Raw genomic sequence first — 16608 nt, 5'->3', positions numbered from 1 at the left:
TCACTTGGCAATCTTTTAAGAGGAGTGGACCAAAATTACCATGGCCCAATGGGTCCTCAGTATGATAAAGATGGCTAGGTGTTAGAATTTGCTCAGCCGATATGAGACGCTTATATCATTTCCTCTTGCGCTGCCCAAGCCAAGCAGGTAGCTGTTCAAGGGACAGTGGACTACTTGCAGTGTCTGGGGCCTATAGTGTTGGTTCCTTGAAAGGAGCAAAGAACAGGAAGGTATTCCATTTACTTCATGGTACTGAAAAAGAAGGGAACGTTTTGCCCAATTTTGGATTTAAAGGTGTATGTGGCCCTCAACGTTCCTCATTTCTGCATGGAGACCCTGAAGTTGGTCATAGCGGCGGTACTCAAGGAGGAGTTTTTGGCGTCTGTGGACTTGACAAAGGTATAGCTCTACATAGCCATCAGACCGGTACACCAGCAGTTTCTGAGGTTCATGATCATAGGGGATGTTGTGTATGTGGCATTGTGGATCCTGTCGCTGTGGAGATGACGCCGCCCATGGGGAGGGGCCTGTGGGGAACCACAGCAATAGGCTAAACTCAGATAGCAGACACTGAATGAATGGAAGGCTTTATTGTAGTGCTGTAGATAGATGGTATGAAGCAGAAAAATAAGGCACTGAGGTCCGCGAGGTGCCAATACGTTCAACAGTCTCAGATGTAGGTTCTCACCCAGATGTTTCAGAGAAGTGGGGACCCACGGTGCGGGCAACGCCGAGCCTGGTAGGTGGAGTTGGAGCACCGGATCGTAAAGGTACTCACAGGAGTGTAGGTGTCTTCCTGGTAGTGAGATGGTGGGACCGAAGGTCCATGGTACAGGATACATAGACTGGTAGGCCCTCGAGGACCGAGTACCTGTTAGTCTGGAGATCCTGAAAGAATAAGAGAGAGAGACCCCCGAGGAGCGGGTGTCTTGAGCTTCTGAAGGAGTGAGGCCCGAGTGTAGAGCAGCGTCTAAGCGTGCAGCTTAGAGCGGTCAGAGTAGCTTAACCTAAGTCTTTGCTAACTCGATAGTGGTAGCGAAGCGGAGGCTTTAAATACCCGGAGCTATTGACATCATGCAGTGGGGACACCCCCGAGGTTTCCGCCATGACGTGTATTTGAGCGTAGGAGAGGTGCGCATGCCCTAGGAGGCCACGGGAGTGAGCATGGCGGAGTGGAATGCCCATGCTAGACTGGAGACGCTGAGGCACTTGGCACCGGAGGCAGCCATCTTGCCCAAGGAGGAGGAAAAGGGAAGAAAAGAGGTAAGGCAGAGCGGTCACAGCCATCTGCGACCGGAAGCAACAGGGGAATATTTTAGTTTTGGGCCCTTCCTTTCAGATTAGCAATGGCTCTGCATACGTTCAGCAAGGTGATGGTGGTGGTGGCGGCAGCCTTTCTATGGGAAGGTGTGTTGGTGCATCCGTATCCGGATGACTGGTTCATTTGAGTGAAATCAGAGGACTTCTGTCGGCTGTTGGTACAGAAGGTATTGATGTGGTTGAAGTCTCTGGACTGGGTGGTGAATGAGGCAAAGAGCCATCTCGTTCCCTCTCATATCAAGGAGTATTTGGGAGCTCGGTTTGACACACTGTAGGAAAGAGTGTTTCTCATGGAGAAGAGGATGCTGGAGTTGCAGGGTCAAATTCGACACCTGTTAGGGCTTTCAATGCCCAAGGTCTGGGATTATTTGCAAGTCCTGGGCTATATGGCATCAACATTGGAGATAGTGCCTTGGGCATCTGCGCATATGTGGCCTCTTCAGAGGGATCTTCTCTCCCGGTGGAATCTATTATCAGAGGAGTTTCATCTTCCCCTTCCACTCAAGGGGGAAGACACAGACAGTCTCTTCATGGTGGCTTATTCATGCCAAACTGGAGTATGGCTTGGAATTGGAAGTTCCAGATTATGTGATACTCACCACCGATGCCAGGCTTTTGAGCTGGGGAGCAGTGTGTCAGGATTAGTCAGCGCAAGGCCAGTAGTCGAAGAAAGAGGCTTCAAGGTCTATCAGTCAGTTAGAGACAAGAGTAGTGCATTATGCTTTGCTTGCCTTTCTGCCACAGTTATGCAATTATCCAGTGCAGGTGTTTTCAGACAATGTGACATGGTGGCCTACATCAACCGTCAGGGAGGAACCAAGAGCTGATTCTCTGGGAGGAACAGCACTTAGAGTGGCTAGTGGCATCTCACATCACTGGGGTGGACAATGTTCAAGCAGATTTTCTCAGTTGGATAAACTGGACCCTGGGGAGTGGAAGCTGTCGGAAATTCATAAGAACCTCTGGCTTCCATAGGCTTTGGTGAGAGTGTTCTACGAGCAGGACCCTTGAGGTCCCACTCTATTTAGGGGAGCTTAGGTACATCCCAGGAATCTGGACTGATCTAGGGTATGAACAGGAAAGGAAAATTGGTTTTTACCTGCTAATTTTCATTCCTGGAATACCACAGATCAGTCCAGAGACTCGTATATTGTGTGGGGTGGGGGTGGGGGGGTGGGGGGAGAGTCTTCCGCTTATACTGATGGTTTGTATATAATGCAGAATTGTTGGTGGCTTCAGAAGTGTTGTTTTTTTACTTTATTTTCTGGGAATGAGTTTCCATTTTGTTGCAAATTCACCTTCTTCTGCTCATTGTGGGAATTTGCATTCAAGGTTCTTAGTGTTGATATAATCTTGACTTGTGTACAAGTCAATACTGATGGACTGCAGGTGGCACACTAGGTTATGCAGCAGTGTCAGTGAAACTTTTTCTGTCTCCATCTGCTGGCAGGAATGCAAAACCCAGGAGTCTAGACTGATCTGTGGTATTCCAGGAACGAAAATTAGCAGAACCATGCACAGACATACTCACAGAAGCTTTATGTGAAAATCAAAATTCTTCTTTATCCAGCAAGATCTGCATCAGAGGCCTGCGAACAGATGGAAACAGAGATCTTTGCAGACATCTCCCTATATATGGTCCTGTGTTGATATCAGCTTCCCAGAATTCTCCAACAGATGGTAGGATAGTATACCCATGCAGCTTAGAATATGGTCTAGTTGAGACCAAGGATTCCCAAGTAGATTGACTGGCTCCTGGAGCCACATGTCTTAAGGTCTGATTGCCCTCTGACCTTTGGTAGAGCAGAATCAGAGTTAGGGCGCTTCCTTAGCTTCTCCTGGCTGATGTCCTAAACAGAGGGCTGCAGGCTGCCTGGGTCTCTTTGGAGCTCTTACCTCTGTTTTTCTCTCTCTGGTGCTGGTTTTGGGCTGCTGTTCTTAAACCACCGGCCCCCAAACCTTCAGTCCTTATCTGAGCCTCCAAGGAGGTAGCATTTCCACAAATAAAGCTATTCAAAGTAAAAGAAAAAAGGGAGCCCTGGGATATCAGTTGGATCAGGAGCTGCCAAACAGTAACAGGCCAGGCCTCCTGGCAGTGAATACTTCTCAGGGCCAGGCCAGGATCCAGTGACCGTGGTAAGTGCATCGGGACCTGTAGGAATTGAGATTCCTACCATGCTGTAGTTTGGTAGGTTGAAGGGACATTATACCTTGGTCTTCTTGCCAACATAATTCATCCTCTAAAAGTTGTTCAAAACTGTTGCAAGGACTGGAAGTGACATCACCTATCTAAGATGGACATCTGAGTCTGAAGCTCCCTAACTCACCCTTCTTAATTGCACTTTCAACACAACTGCTGATGTCTCTAAATACATAAACTGAGGTGTTCAGATGAGGATTATGTAACTGCAAATCCTTCACTGTCAAACAGTTTGAGAACACAAACCCTTGCGGGAAAAAAAGCACCTAGAACCTTGATAGCCTACCATACCAGTACTTTCTCAGGACAACAGCAGCAGCCTTATCTATGGCATATCAGCAATGCAAATATTATACCAGGCCCTAGAACACTAATACATCATCTACTGGGGTTAACAGAACAAGCCATACTGCTACAAATCCCTACAGAAAAACATGCCAGCAGAAATACTGCACCTCAGTTATGCACACAGAACACAGACAGCCCTTAATTAGTACACTGTATGGGACTACAAATTAGAAACAGAAACATGCAGACAAATATAAAATGGAAAGATCAAAAGAAAAAAATATAAATATTCTCAAAGATAACATATGCCAATCATTAAAAATTAAAAATTTCTTTTTTTACCTTTACTGTCTGATCTTAATTTTCTAAGCGCGCCCAGGCTTTTTTTTTCCATGATCCCTTACTTGGTCTCTTCTCAATTCTTCTCCAGGGTCTCTTTTTTTTTTTTGTTTTCTTTTCTTTCCACCTGTCATCATCCCTTCTTTCCTCAAACACACATTCAAGTTCTCATTTTCACTGTCTCTCTCTCTCTCTCACACACACAGACTCACTCTCACATGATGACTCACACACAATCTCACACACATGCTGTCTATCACACACACAGAGGCACTCATATGCTGCATCTCTGAACATATGGGCTCTCATTCCCACACACAGTTTCTCAACTCACTCTCATGCACACACAGGAGTGGTGGTTGTCAGCTCGTTAATTGAGCTTCCCTTTTCCTAACCTGTCGGCACACTTTTTTTTTTCTTTTTAAGGTGTTCTCCTTTTTCGGTTCCTCCAACTTAACATCACCTCGATATTAAGTGGGGGGAATTACAGAAAAGCAGTATTTTCTGCTTTTCTGTACATTTTTTGGGCTCCTCAAGAATTAACGCCTGTCCAGGGCAGGCATTAATTGTTGAGGATAAAAATATGCGTGTTGGGTGCATTTTTTTTTTTGCATGGGGGAAATAGCCTCATCAATATGGTTGGGTGCGCATCCAATTGCGTGTTGAGCCATGCGCTGCGGCCAGCGTATAGTTATTGCATTGGCCTGAATGAGGATGCATTTTTTTTTCTACTACTTATTTACTGTTGTCATCCAGGATTTCCCCTCCATAGATAGCATATCAATCTGTGTGTCACTGTACACATTTAGGTACAGACTCCTTCCTTTTGCGACCTTGGTTTCTGCTTTAAGTTGCTGATTGCATTATATCCAAATGATAGGCTGCTAATTTCATAAAAAATAGTAGGGCAAAAAATAGTATTACCTAATTGTGAGTGAGTTTGCCCAGCTTAGAAACAACTCAACTTTGGGCCAAAAATTTAATTTTCTGAAGATTCTGGAAGGGAGAATATTCTACAAGAAAAACAAAACAAAATGATGCAACCCACACTTCTACAAAAATAGCTGTGGGAATTCTGCCCTTCAAGACTACATGTAAAAATTGGCTAAAAGTTCCATAGTACTTCTTAACGAAGTATTGGCTTGTATAATTTATTTTTCTTTCCAGAAATGTCAGGAAATTATATCCTTTGATAAAAGATGCACTGTTTCAAAATCATGCCCTGTAATGTTTATTGTCCTGTTGTAGATCTTAAATCTGGCTTGACTGCTAAGTGAGTCAAGCTGGGTTTGGTGAGCTCTCTATGTTGCCTGCATGATCTTGCAGAAGGTGGAAGGCACATCTAGCAGTTACAGTCGGTGGGGGGTTGCTGTATGTGCAAACATTATTTGAAGAGAAATGCTTCTTATGAACTGTAGTGACTTCTGTTTATATCAGTGAGCAGGTATGGCATATCTAAGATTTTTAAAATATTTTTTTTTCTCATGCAGAATTGTAAAGAAGAAGTATGACAAGCGTGGGAAACTGCTCTGCAATAATAGAGACCTCTGCGACTGCCTGGAAGAGGACTGCCAAGGCTGCTTTTATCCTTGTCCCAAGTGTAACTCTAAAAAGTGTGGGCCTGAGTGTCGTTGCAACAGAAAGTGGGTTTATGACCGAATTCAGACAGAAGCAGGAGATGTTATCAGCAAATTACCATTTTATGTCCCTGATTGAAGCACTGTGTCAGAGTTCTTCTATCAGCTTTTATATGCACTTGTATCTGCATCTATAATACAACTGAAACCTTTCAGGAAGGGATTAGTTTTAAACATGTCAGCTTCAGTGAGGTCACAGTCCTACTATTCTCCTCTTCTTACTAGTCATGTCCAGGTGAAGGTTCTACTGACCAACTCCTAGGTGCACCCATTTTGGGTTTATCCTCTGTTCTTTAAATCGGGATGCCATTTTATCTCAACTTGAAGCTGCCATTCTCTGTGTCAAAGGGTGATGGAAGGAAGTGGTGGAACAAATAGGGAACAGCTTATGTGACAGTCACATAGCTAGTGCGTATGACAAGAAAACGAGAGGTCCATTAAGTCCAGCCTTTTTTTCATTGTATTACACATAGCAGAAAACAAGATGCTGCTTTGGCTTTTTTTTGTCTTTTACTCGCCAGTGTTGTGGACTGTGCCAGCCTCAGCTTTATGTTTTCTTGAATACAAATACTGTTCTAAGTATTATGCATGGGGCTGTGAGGTGCACTTCAGGACAATGCAATTTTCTCAATGCCATATGGCACCATAAGGAGGGAAAATAATAGGAAATGTGGTAGGAGAAATGGATAGAGGGGTGGATGGGAAGGAATGAGAGGAGACTAGATTGGGAAAAAGGAAACAAGTTGGAAAAGGGATAAAAAAAAACATGGAGGAAGAGTGGGGAAAAAAAGGAGAGAGCACAGTTAGGGGAAAAGGAAAACAGATTTTTGGAAGAGAGGGAAATAAGATGAAAGGCAGGCGACTGGGATAAGATGTTAAAACAAGTGAAAAGTGTGATGGGAGAAATTAGGAGAGAGAGTGGTTAAAAAGACCAATAAAGCACTGTTAAGAAATTATGGCGGCAAAGGAGAGAAGAGGTAGAACTGAAATGGAGAAAGTCAAGAACACAAAAAAAAAATCTCATAAATAAATCAAAATCTGCAACAGCATAAAGAATTCACGAACAACAGTGAATGAAGTAAAATGTTGGTAGCAGGGAGCTGACTTTAGAGATTTTCAGCAGGGATCCATTTCTGGGAAATGTGAGAGAAATTATCGCATTCCAAAATGTGACTACTGGAGCTGCCCTGTTTAAAATAGTGTTTGCTGATGCAGAATTCTTTTCAGACTAGTCTAGTGACATAGACTTTATAGGATTGTTAAATTATTATGCGTTTTTTTTCTTTATGCACTATAATAAAGGAAATAAACTCGCCTTGTCCTGTGTGGTATGGTTGTTTTGAGCCTGCACGATCAGAAGTGTGGGGGTACTCTGTCTCGTGCTGCAGAATGGAAAGAAAACAGTATTTCCCTGTACATACCCAGATCAGTCCAGACCGTGGGTTGAGCCTCCTGTCCAGCAGATGGAGACAGACCAAAACTGAAAAGGGTATCCTATATCAGGACAGAGCCTACCCTGCAGCCCTTCAGTGTTTGTCTGTCTCCAGCAGATGGATTATCTCAACCTGCGGTCTCCTGATTTGGGCTAGTTTGGCCCTATTTTCAGTTTTCGGGTTTTTCCTAAAGGATCAAGCAAGTACCCTTTTGGGTTTTAGTAAAAAAAAAAATAAAAAAAAGGGGGGAATTGGCTCTGTCTTTTCTTCTTTGGAGACAGCACTGTCTCCATGCTCTTGGGGGGCTTAGGGGGGCTTGGCCCCTTGTGTCTTGCAGCATAGTCTAAGCCCCTATTCCTGGTGCTCCTAAGGGGGTGAAACTGGTGGTCCATCACTCCCCCCTCACCTGGCTGCCTTTAAATTGGTCAGGAGATTTCTCTCCTGTCCGTGCCTTTGGGGCACACAAAACTATTTTCCTTTCTTTAAAATAAATAAATAAATAAATAGACAGACAGAGGTATTCTTTAATATCTTAAGTCTCCCCCTAGTTAAGGTTCTTACCTCTGTTGTCGGCAGGCATGTGTTTCAGCCAGGAGCGAGCAGGGTTCAGTCCTCTGCTTCTGCTCCTCCCGGCAGCAAGAGCAGCCTAATCGGCTGTTTTTTCTTTGTGATTGCGGCTCCCTTCACTGTCAATGCTGCAATCACACTGCTGCCTAGCCCGTGGGGAGCCCTCGATGTGATTTTCGTGCGAGGGGCTCTGTTCTGGGTGCCTGCTGGGTGGGGAAGGACCCTCCTAGGCAGTGCAGCCAAATCCAGCCTGGGGTCGCTCCTCAAGAGGCATGGCCGTGGGAACAGTGGCCATTTTGAGTATTTTGGCAGCTACCAATTTGGGGCTGCTTGGCGCAGGGGAGGATGATTTTGTGGGTTCTCCCTCCCCCCCCCCCCCCCCCCCCTCCCCGGACAAGTCTAGGCCTCTTGTTTTTTCTTCCGAATTTGTGCTCCTCATGCACAAATCCTACCTGGCCAGCTTGCAGGAGGAGGAGGACCCCTCCCCAGGTCCCCGCCGGCCAAGCTTCTGTGGTTGGACCCCCTGCTCGTCCCTGCGGCCCCAGAGCCGCAGGGGGCAGTCCGGGTTCAGGTGGTCCTGGGGGCCCCCTCCTGCCCGGACTTTCCGGCACCTTTGGGAAACCTGGATCTGGCTGCGGATTTGGCAGAACCACTTGATCCCAGGGTACTCTGCTTATTTCAGAAGGAGGAATTGGAACCCCTCATTCCTTTTGTCCTCCAGGAATTAGGAGTTGAAGGTCCATCGGCGGACACTCTTACGGCAGCACTACCTAAACACATGGATCCGGTCCTGGTGGGACTCCGGGCCCAGGCTTTGGCTTTTTCTTTTCACCCCCATGCTCAAATTGCTTCTCCTACAGAAATGGGAAGCTCCCGAGGCAGGGCTCCGTGTCGGGAGAGCCATGGATAAGCTTTATCCACTCCCGGAGGACTGCCTGGAATTGCTGAAAATTCCCACAGTGGATTCTTCCATCTCCGCTGTAACTAGGCACACCACTATTCCGGTGGTGGGGGCTGTGGCCTTGAAGGATGCACTGGATCGCAAACTTGAGTTCCACCTCAAGCGTATCTTCGAGGTACTGGCATTAGGTGTTCGGGCGACTATTTGCAGCAATCTCATGCAGTGGGCCGGCCTTAGGTGGGTTCAGCAATTACTCGGCACCCAGGACCTTCCCCCTGCAGAGGCTGAGCAGGCTGAAAGGTTGGAAGGTGTTATTGCGTATGGGGCGGACGCCCTGTACGATCTTCTCTGCGTTCAGGTCAAGGCAATGGCCTCAGCAGTTTCCGCCAGACGGCTCTTCTGGTTACCAATGGGTCAGCGGACCCGGCGTCCAAGGCGCGATTGGGTACTTTGCCTTTCAAGGGTAAGTTGCTTTTTGGCAAGGACCTTGAGCAGCTCATTAACTCCTTGGGTGAGAACAAGGTTCACAAGCTGCCGGAGGACCGACCGAAACAGTCCCGAGCTTTTGTGCCTTCCCGGACCTGGTTTCGGGGTCAACATCAATATGCGGCTCGGGGGCGTGGTGCTTCTGCTCGTGGTTATCCTTCGTGGTCTCAGTCTTGGTCTCAGCCCTTTCGAGGGTGTCGGCCCTTCTGTGACAGAGCAACTCAGCGTACCATCCCGAAGCCCACTTCCCAATGAGATTCAGTCGACCCATCCCTCCGTCCCCAATCTAGGGGGTCGTCTCTCCCTATTCTTCGAAGAATGGGTCAAGATCACGTCGGACCAGTGGGACCTCGAGATTATCCGAGATGGTTACGTGTTAGAATTTTTTCGAGATCTACCGACTTCTATGTAGTGTCGCCATGCGGTCTTCTGAAGCGGGAAGCGGTGGCTCAAACTCTTGCCAGGCTTCAACAGCTGGGAGCCATTGTCCCGGTTCCAGAGACAGTCTGGCGCTGGCCATTATTCCATCTACTTCGTCGTCCCAAAGAAGGAAGGTTCCTTCCGCCCGATCTTAGATCTCAAGAGAGTCAACCGGGCCCTCAAGATACCTCATTTTCATATGGAGACCCTGAGGGCGGTCATAGCAGCTGTTCATCCCAGCGAATACTAGGGGTGTGCATTCGTTTTGAACTTAAATGTAAAACGCAACTTTTTTTTTTTTTTTTTTAACTTAAAAAAGTGATGAGGCGAAAACGATCGGATTTCCAACTTATTCAACATAGCTATGTTGAATAAGTTGGAAATCGCGATTGTTGATCCTAAATAAAAATTTAAACCCCTCACCCTCCTTAATCTCCCCCCCAAGACTTACCAAACCTCCCTGGTGGTACAGCAGGGAGTCAGGACGCCATATCTGAACTCCTTTGCGAGGAGCACGTGACGTCGGCGTCACGTCGGAGTGACGCGGCGTCACGTGATTCCCTGCGCGATCGCTCCGGGACCCTCGTTGCACCCAAAAGGAACTTTTGGCCAGCTTGGGGGGGCCCTCCTGACCCCCCCAAGCTGGCCAAAAGTTCCTTTTGGGTGCAACGAGGGTCCCGGAGCGATCGCGCGGGGAATCACGTGACGCCGCGTCACTCTGACGTGACGCCGACATCACGTGCTCCTCGCAAAGGAGTTCAGAAATGGTGTCCTGACTCCCTGCTGTACCACCAGGGAGTTTTGGTAAGTCTTGGGGGGGGGGATTAAGGAGGGTGAGGGGTTTAAATTTTTATTTGCACGTATGGACATAGACTCAACTTATGGAATTCTCCATATGTCCATATTGACCGCAAATGGGACCCCCTTTCGACTTATGGACTTATGAACATAAACTTTTGCTCTGCACATCCCTAGCGAATACCTGGCCTCTCTCGACTTAACAGAGGCGTATTTGCACATCCCGATTTGTCCCGCGCACCAGAAGTATCTCCGCTTCCACGTGCTGGGCCAGCATTTTCAGTTCCAGGTGCTTCCCTTCGGTCTAGCCACCATGCTGCGCACCTTCACCAAGGTCGTGGTGGTGGCGGCGGCTCTCCGGGAAGGAGTCCTAGTCCACCCTTATTTTATTTATTTATTTAAAAACTTTTCTATACTGTCGTTTAGTGATGCACCATCACAACGGTCAAAGAAATCTCAGATCAGCCAATAAAGCACTACTAACCATTCCATCAGTCAAAACAGCAAAATTGACCCAAGTTAGAGAGCGAGTGCTATCCTTGGCAGGACCATTATTATGGAACACATTACCGCTTGAGCTTAGACTTATGAAAGAACTAAAACTCTTCAAAAAGAGCTTAAAAACTTACCTGGACGACTGGCTAGTGCGAGCCAAATCGGAAGCCCTCTGCAAACAGGCGGTCAGCCGGGTCCTAGATCTTCTTACCTCTCTTGGGTGGATAGTAAACTTTCCCAAGAGTCATCTCCAGCCTTCCCAGGTGTTGGAATTTCTGGGGGTGCGCTTCGATACTTAGGTCAGAAAGGTGTTTCTGCCCCGTGCTCGAGCATCCAAGCTCATCGCCCAGGTACGCAACCTTATCTCGCTCCCACTCCCAACGGCATGGGACTACCTCCAGGTCCTGGGGACTATGGCCTCTACCATTGACCTTGTCCCCTGGGCTTTTGCGCATATGCGTCCGTTACAGAAAGCCTTGCTATCCCGATGGCAACCGGTGTCAGAACAGTTTCAGACGGTTCTCCCGCTTTCGGCCTCTACCATCGCTGACATACAGTGGTGGCTTTTGCTTCCGCATCTTCTGAAGGGAATGCCTTTTCGGACTCCACACTGGATCATAGTCACCACGAATGCCAGTCTCACCGGCTGGGGGGGCAGTTTTCCAGTCTCAGGCCACTCAGGGTTATTGGTCTCCGGTCCAAGCACGTTGGCACATCAACCGACTGGAAGCCCGGGCCGTACGCCTGGCTCTTCAGGAGTTTTTACCCCTGCTCCGAGGCAAGGCAGTGAGGGTCCTCTCTGACAACTCCACGACGGTAGCTTATATCAACCGGCAGGGGTGCACGCGGAGTCGCCTGGTGGCTCTGGAAGCCGGCCAACTTCTTGCTTGGGCGGAACGACATCTGGATTGTCTAGCGGCCTCCCACATTGAGGGCAAGGAGAATATGCAGGCCGATTTCCTCAGTCACCAGCATCTTGATCCAGGAGAGTGGGAGCTCTCGGACGAAACCATGACCTTGATCACCAACTGGTGGGGCCTTCCGCACCTGGACCTCATGGCGACTTTGTCCAACTCCAAGGCCAACAGGTTCTTCAGCTGTTGGAAGGAGCACTGTTCGGAGGGAATGGATGCACTGGCTCTACCATGGCCATCGGATGTCCTTTATGTGTTTCCTCCGTGGTCCCTCATGGGAAAGGTTCTTCAAAGAATAGAACCTCACGTGGAACCGGTCATTCTGATAGCTCCCGAGTGGCCCCGCAGTCCGTGGTCCACAGATCTGGTCAATCTGGCGTTTGACGACCCTCTGCATCTCGGCCATCTTCCTCGCCTACTACGGCAAGGTCCCGTATTTTTCGACCAGGCGAATCGCTTTTGTCTAGCGGCCTGGCTTTTGAACGGCGACGGCTGAGGCGTAAAGGCTACAAGGAAGAGGTGATTACCACCCTTCTGTGGGTGCGTAAGACATCTACTTCATTAGCTTATGTCCGCATTTGGAAAGTGTTTGAGAATGCCTGTGCTGACTCAGGTGTCTCGGCGCGTTCGGCGTCTGAGTCCATGGTCCTTTCCTTCCTTCAAAAGGGCCTCTCCAAGGGTCTGTCCTTCAATTCCTTGTGCGTCCAAGTGTCCGCTCTCGGTTCGCTTCTTGGTCGTGTAGAGGGCCACCCTCTGGCGTCTCATCCGGATGTGGCTCGGTTCTTGAAGGGCATCAAGCACTTGAGACACCCCCCCCCCCCCCCCCCCCCCGTCCATCCCACATGTCCGTCCTGGAATCTCAATTTAGTTCTCTGGTTTTTCTGTGTGGCTCCATTGGAACCTCTCCGTCGGGCTAGGCTAAAGGACGTGACGCTTAAGGCGGTTTTCTTAGTCCATTTCTTCCGCGTGTCGGGTTTCGGAGATTCAGGCGCTGTCCTGTCGGGAGCCTTTTCTGCGTTTTTCGGATTTGGGAGTCTCTCTCAAAACGGTTCCTTCCTTCTTGCCGAAGGTAGATCTTCCTTTCCTGTTAATCAGTGAGTGGAACTTCCGGCGTTCTTGGCGGAGGATGTCGCGGGTCCCGATGGGGGCGATCTTCACCAGCTTGATGTGAAGCAGGTATTACTCCACTATCTTCAAGTCACCAATGAGTTTCGACTCTCCGATCACCTTTTTGTCTTTTGGAGTGGTCTGAAAAAGGGAAAACAGGCTTCTCGGGCTACTATTGCTCAGTGGTTGAAAGAAGCGATTGCCTCGGTTTACATTTGCCAAGGCCGGTCCGTCCCTGAGGACTTAAAGGCTCATTCCTTGCGTTCTGAGGCTACTTCGTGGGCAGAGAGTCAGTCAGTTTCTCCGCAAGAAATCTGCAGGGCTGCTACATGGTCATCCCTGCATACTTTTGCTCGGCATTATCGTCTAGACCTGTATGCCCCAGTTTTTTGGTTCATTTGGGCGGCAGGTGCTTCGAGTGGGACTGTCTTGGTCCCACCCGGTTTAGGGAAGCTTTGGTACACTGTCCACGGTCTGGACTGATCCAGGTACATACAGGGAAAGGAAAATTAGTTCTTACCTGTTAATTTTCGTTCCTGTAGTACTGCGGATCAGTCCAGACACCCTTCCCTGATTTTACTTCCTTTTCTGCCGTCCGCTCGAAGCTCTTTCTACAGGTCTCTGAATGATTATCGTCTATCTATATCTTAAGGACACCAGAAGCATCTGTATGATGTCCAAGGATATGCAAGAGCACTATTTTACAGAGTCCATCCCTTGTTCATACTTGTTTATTATGGTTCATAATTGTTTCATCTTTTACTCGTTTGAGTCGTGTTTACTTGCTTGATCTCTTTACTGGGTTTTCTTCATTCTTCTGCTTTGACAATGGTTATACTGAAGGGCTGCAGGGTAGGCTCTGTCCTAATATAGGATACCCTTTTCAGTTTTGGTCTGTCTCCATCTGCTGGACAGGAGGCTCAACCCACGGTCTGGAATGATCCACGGTACTACAGGAATGAAAATTAACAGGTATGAACTAATTTTCCAGTCTGCAGCAGTGATGATGAATATGAGACCTTTTCACCAAGGAAATATTTTTGGTCCTGGTTGCTTTGATCCCGTAAGAAAGAAAGCAGAAAATTGTAGAATCATCAATCAAAATATCTTGTTTGAGTAATGATGGAACTTGTAAGTCCTGGTTGCTGTTTGTCATCAAACTACATGCTGTTTATTATAACACAGAGTGTTCAGGAAAATAAACAGAAGACTACATCCAGCTACAAAAAATGTTTGATTTTATGCATTTTACAAAAACGGAGAGTTTGGAGAAGGCAAGAACGAGACATAGCAGCTGGGAAGATTAGCATTGGAGGCTCAGCAGGCAGCCAGAATAGGGACCTCCCTAATATGATAGAAGGAGAGAAAGTTATATCTGATTTCCATGTAGAACATCAGTATGAGCAGGTTGTGTGGTTTCTTTGGTAGTGTGGGTATTCATACAGGCGGGACACTCACCACCATCACAAGGAGACACAGTTGATTAATTTAAAATGTCATTTTTTTTTTACTATGGCATGAAATCACAGTTTAATATCTTATGTTTTATGCAACTTACTGGGAGCTGAAAAGCTGAGCGTGTAATCAAAGGAAACTAAATAAATAAAAAGGAAACTTTATAAAGAGGTGGTTGCTTTATTTATACATCTCTGAACACAAAGGACAAATCAATGACAAATGACAGAGTAGATCAGTGTCTCTGTGCCTCCTTTTATGTAAATGCCTGAAGACATCCCAGCACTCTCGTTCCCCTGGATGGTCTACCCTCAGATTCTCCAGTCTAATATGTCCATATGTTCTGTACATAAGGGGTTCTCTTGGATTGGCAATGAGTAAGGTAGTTCCCTAGCTCAGCACTCAAACCGATCCTATGCGTGCCCCCCACAATCAGGATTTCAGGATATCCCTAATGAATATGCATGAGATTGATTTGTGTGCACTACCTCCTTTGCATATTTTTCTCATGCATATTCATTAGGGATATCCTAAACCCAGACTGGCTGGGGGCAGGTATGACCGGTTTGAGCACCCCTGCCCTACTTAACAGTGTTATGTTCCCTGTATGTATTGTACCCAGATCAGTCCAGACTCCTGGGTTTTGCCTCCCTGGAGACAGAAACTTTCACAGACACTGTATATAACCCAGTGTGCCACCTGCAGTCCTTCAGTATTTATTTGTCTCCAGGAGATGGTAGATGGTGTTACAACCTGCAGTCTGGAGTGTATATTAAAAAAATTAGAAGAAAAAGAAGATAATTCTCTGAGGACAAGCAGGATGGTAGTCCTCACACATGGGCGATATCATTGGATGGAGCCCGGCCCGGAACTTTGATCTCAAAGAATCAAACATGCCCTGCTGAGCATGTGCAGCTGAAGTCATCACCCTGTCCTCTAGGGAGAGTCCCTCAGTCTCTTTTTTTCCGCAGAGCCATGTTGTCACGGGAGTAGTGTGTCTCACGGTATTCAGCTTTGCTCTCTCCTCACAGTTTTTGTAAGTGATTTTTTTCTAGAGCTGTAGCTGTTTTCTTTCCTTTACCTTTCTTTTCCTTTTTCTTCTTCCTCTGTCTGCCAACTGTATGGCAGCTCTTAGTCGCTGTGCAGTCTGGCAGAGTCTATTTCTATCCCTTAAAAAAATAAAATAAAATAAAATACTGCACCATCAGTTTAGTATCTGTGCCCTCTCCTTGCTCTAACTGTTTTTGTAACTTTGATAGGTGCAGGCAGGACTGACTGAACGTAGTCCATGGGTGATCTGTGTAGGCCACTGAGCCTGAGGACTTGCCTGAGTTCTACCCGGGCAGGAGTTCCATGTCATTTCACCAATCAAATTAGCATCGATGGAGGCTCAGACAGTGCAGAGATCGAGGACCACACTGTTCCTGTCGGGGGCAAGAGCTCATCCTCCCCACATTCAAAGAAACTAGTCTCCGTGGGCAGGAGCCCTGAATGATGTAGCCTCCCCTCCTGCTTGCCGGTGACTGCAGTGCAGACTCCTTGTAAGAGAGGGTGAGCAAGAGCCTGGGCAAGCAGCTCGCTGCAGCACCTTCGGTGCCATGCCCAGTAACGGTTGCCCTTGCACATTTGAAACTAATGCACCATTGATCTGACGCATTGAAGTCAGCACTGCATTGGGGACCAGGATTTCCATTGAAAGCCATGGTCACCCTTCATGCCATCAAGATGCTGGGGCACCCTTGATACCATCAGGATGCATGACCAACCTCGCTGCCGTAAGGGCCTTCTGTGCCATAGGCATCTGTGGACGTGGAGTCTTGATGCACTGGAGTCATTGAGCGCCTTGGGCCTTGATGTAGCGGAGAAATGGCACCCACTACTAGCACTGGGGACCAGGTCTGCCATCAAGCGCTATGGTCCCCCTTGATGCCATCGGAGCCGTCCTCGATGTTACTGCCTTGGTGCCATCGATGCCCTCGGTGCTCTCGATGCCTTCAGTGCCTTTGATGCCCTTGATCTCATCAAGGTGCATAGGAAGCCATCCTTGATGCCGTCAAGGTACGTGGCCTTGATGCCACGGCCACCCTCAGGGCCATAATGGTGCGAAGCTGCCCCGATACCTTCGTTGCCATTGAGGTGCAGGGTCACCATGGAGGCCACTGAGCGTGTTGGCTACCAATGTCGAGCACCACTAACGAGACACTGGGATCGCCACTAAGCTCCCTGGTTGTCCCCAAGGCTGTCGACT

General features: G+C 47.8%; 1 protein-coding gene across 1 annotated transcript in view; it reads left to right on the top strand.

Moving 5' to 3' along the window:
- Positions 1–7099, top strand: part of ARL14EPL (ADP ribosylation factor like GTPase 14 effector protein like) — a 50577-nt gene extending 43478 nt beyond the window's left edge. Inside the window, exon 4 of the mRNA XM_029586137.1 lies at positions 5638–7099. Within this exon, the coding sequence (XP_029441997.1) occupies positions 5638–5863 (226 nt within the window). The 3' untranslated portion in view covers positions 5864–7099. The remainder of the gene's footprint in view (positions 1–5637) is intronic.
- The last annotated feature ends 9509 nt before the right edge of the window (positions 7100–16608 follow it).

This window comes from Rhinatrema bivittatum, chromosome 1, assembly GCF_901001135.1.
Source record: "Rhinatrema bivittatum chromosome 1, aRhiBiv1.1, whole genome shotgun sequence".
NCBI lineage: Eukaryota > Metazoa > Chordata > Amphibia > Gymnophiona > Rhinatrematidae > Rhinatrema > Rhinatrema bivittatum.
The sequence above is the reverse complement of the archived record's forward strand: the minus strand, read 5'-3'. Positions and strand labels throughout refer to the sequence as shown.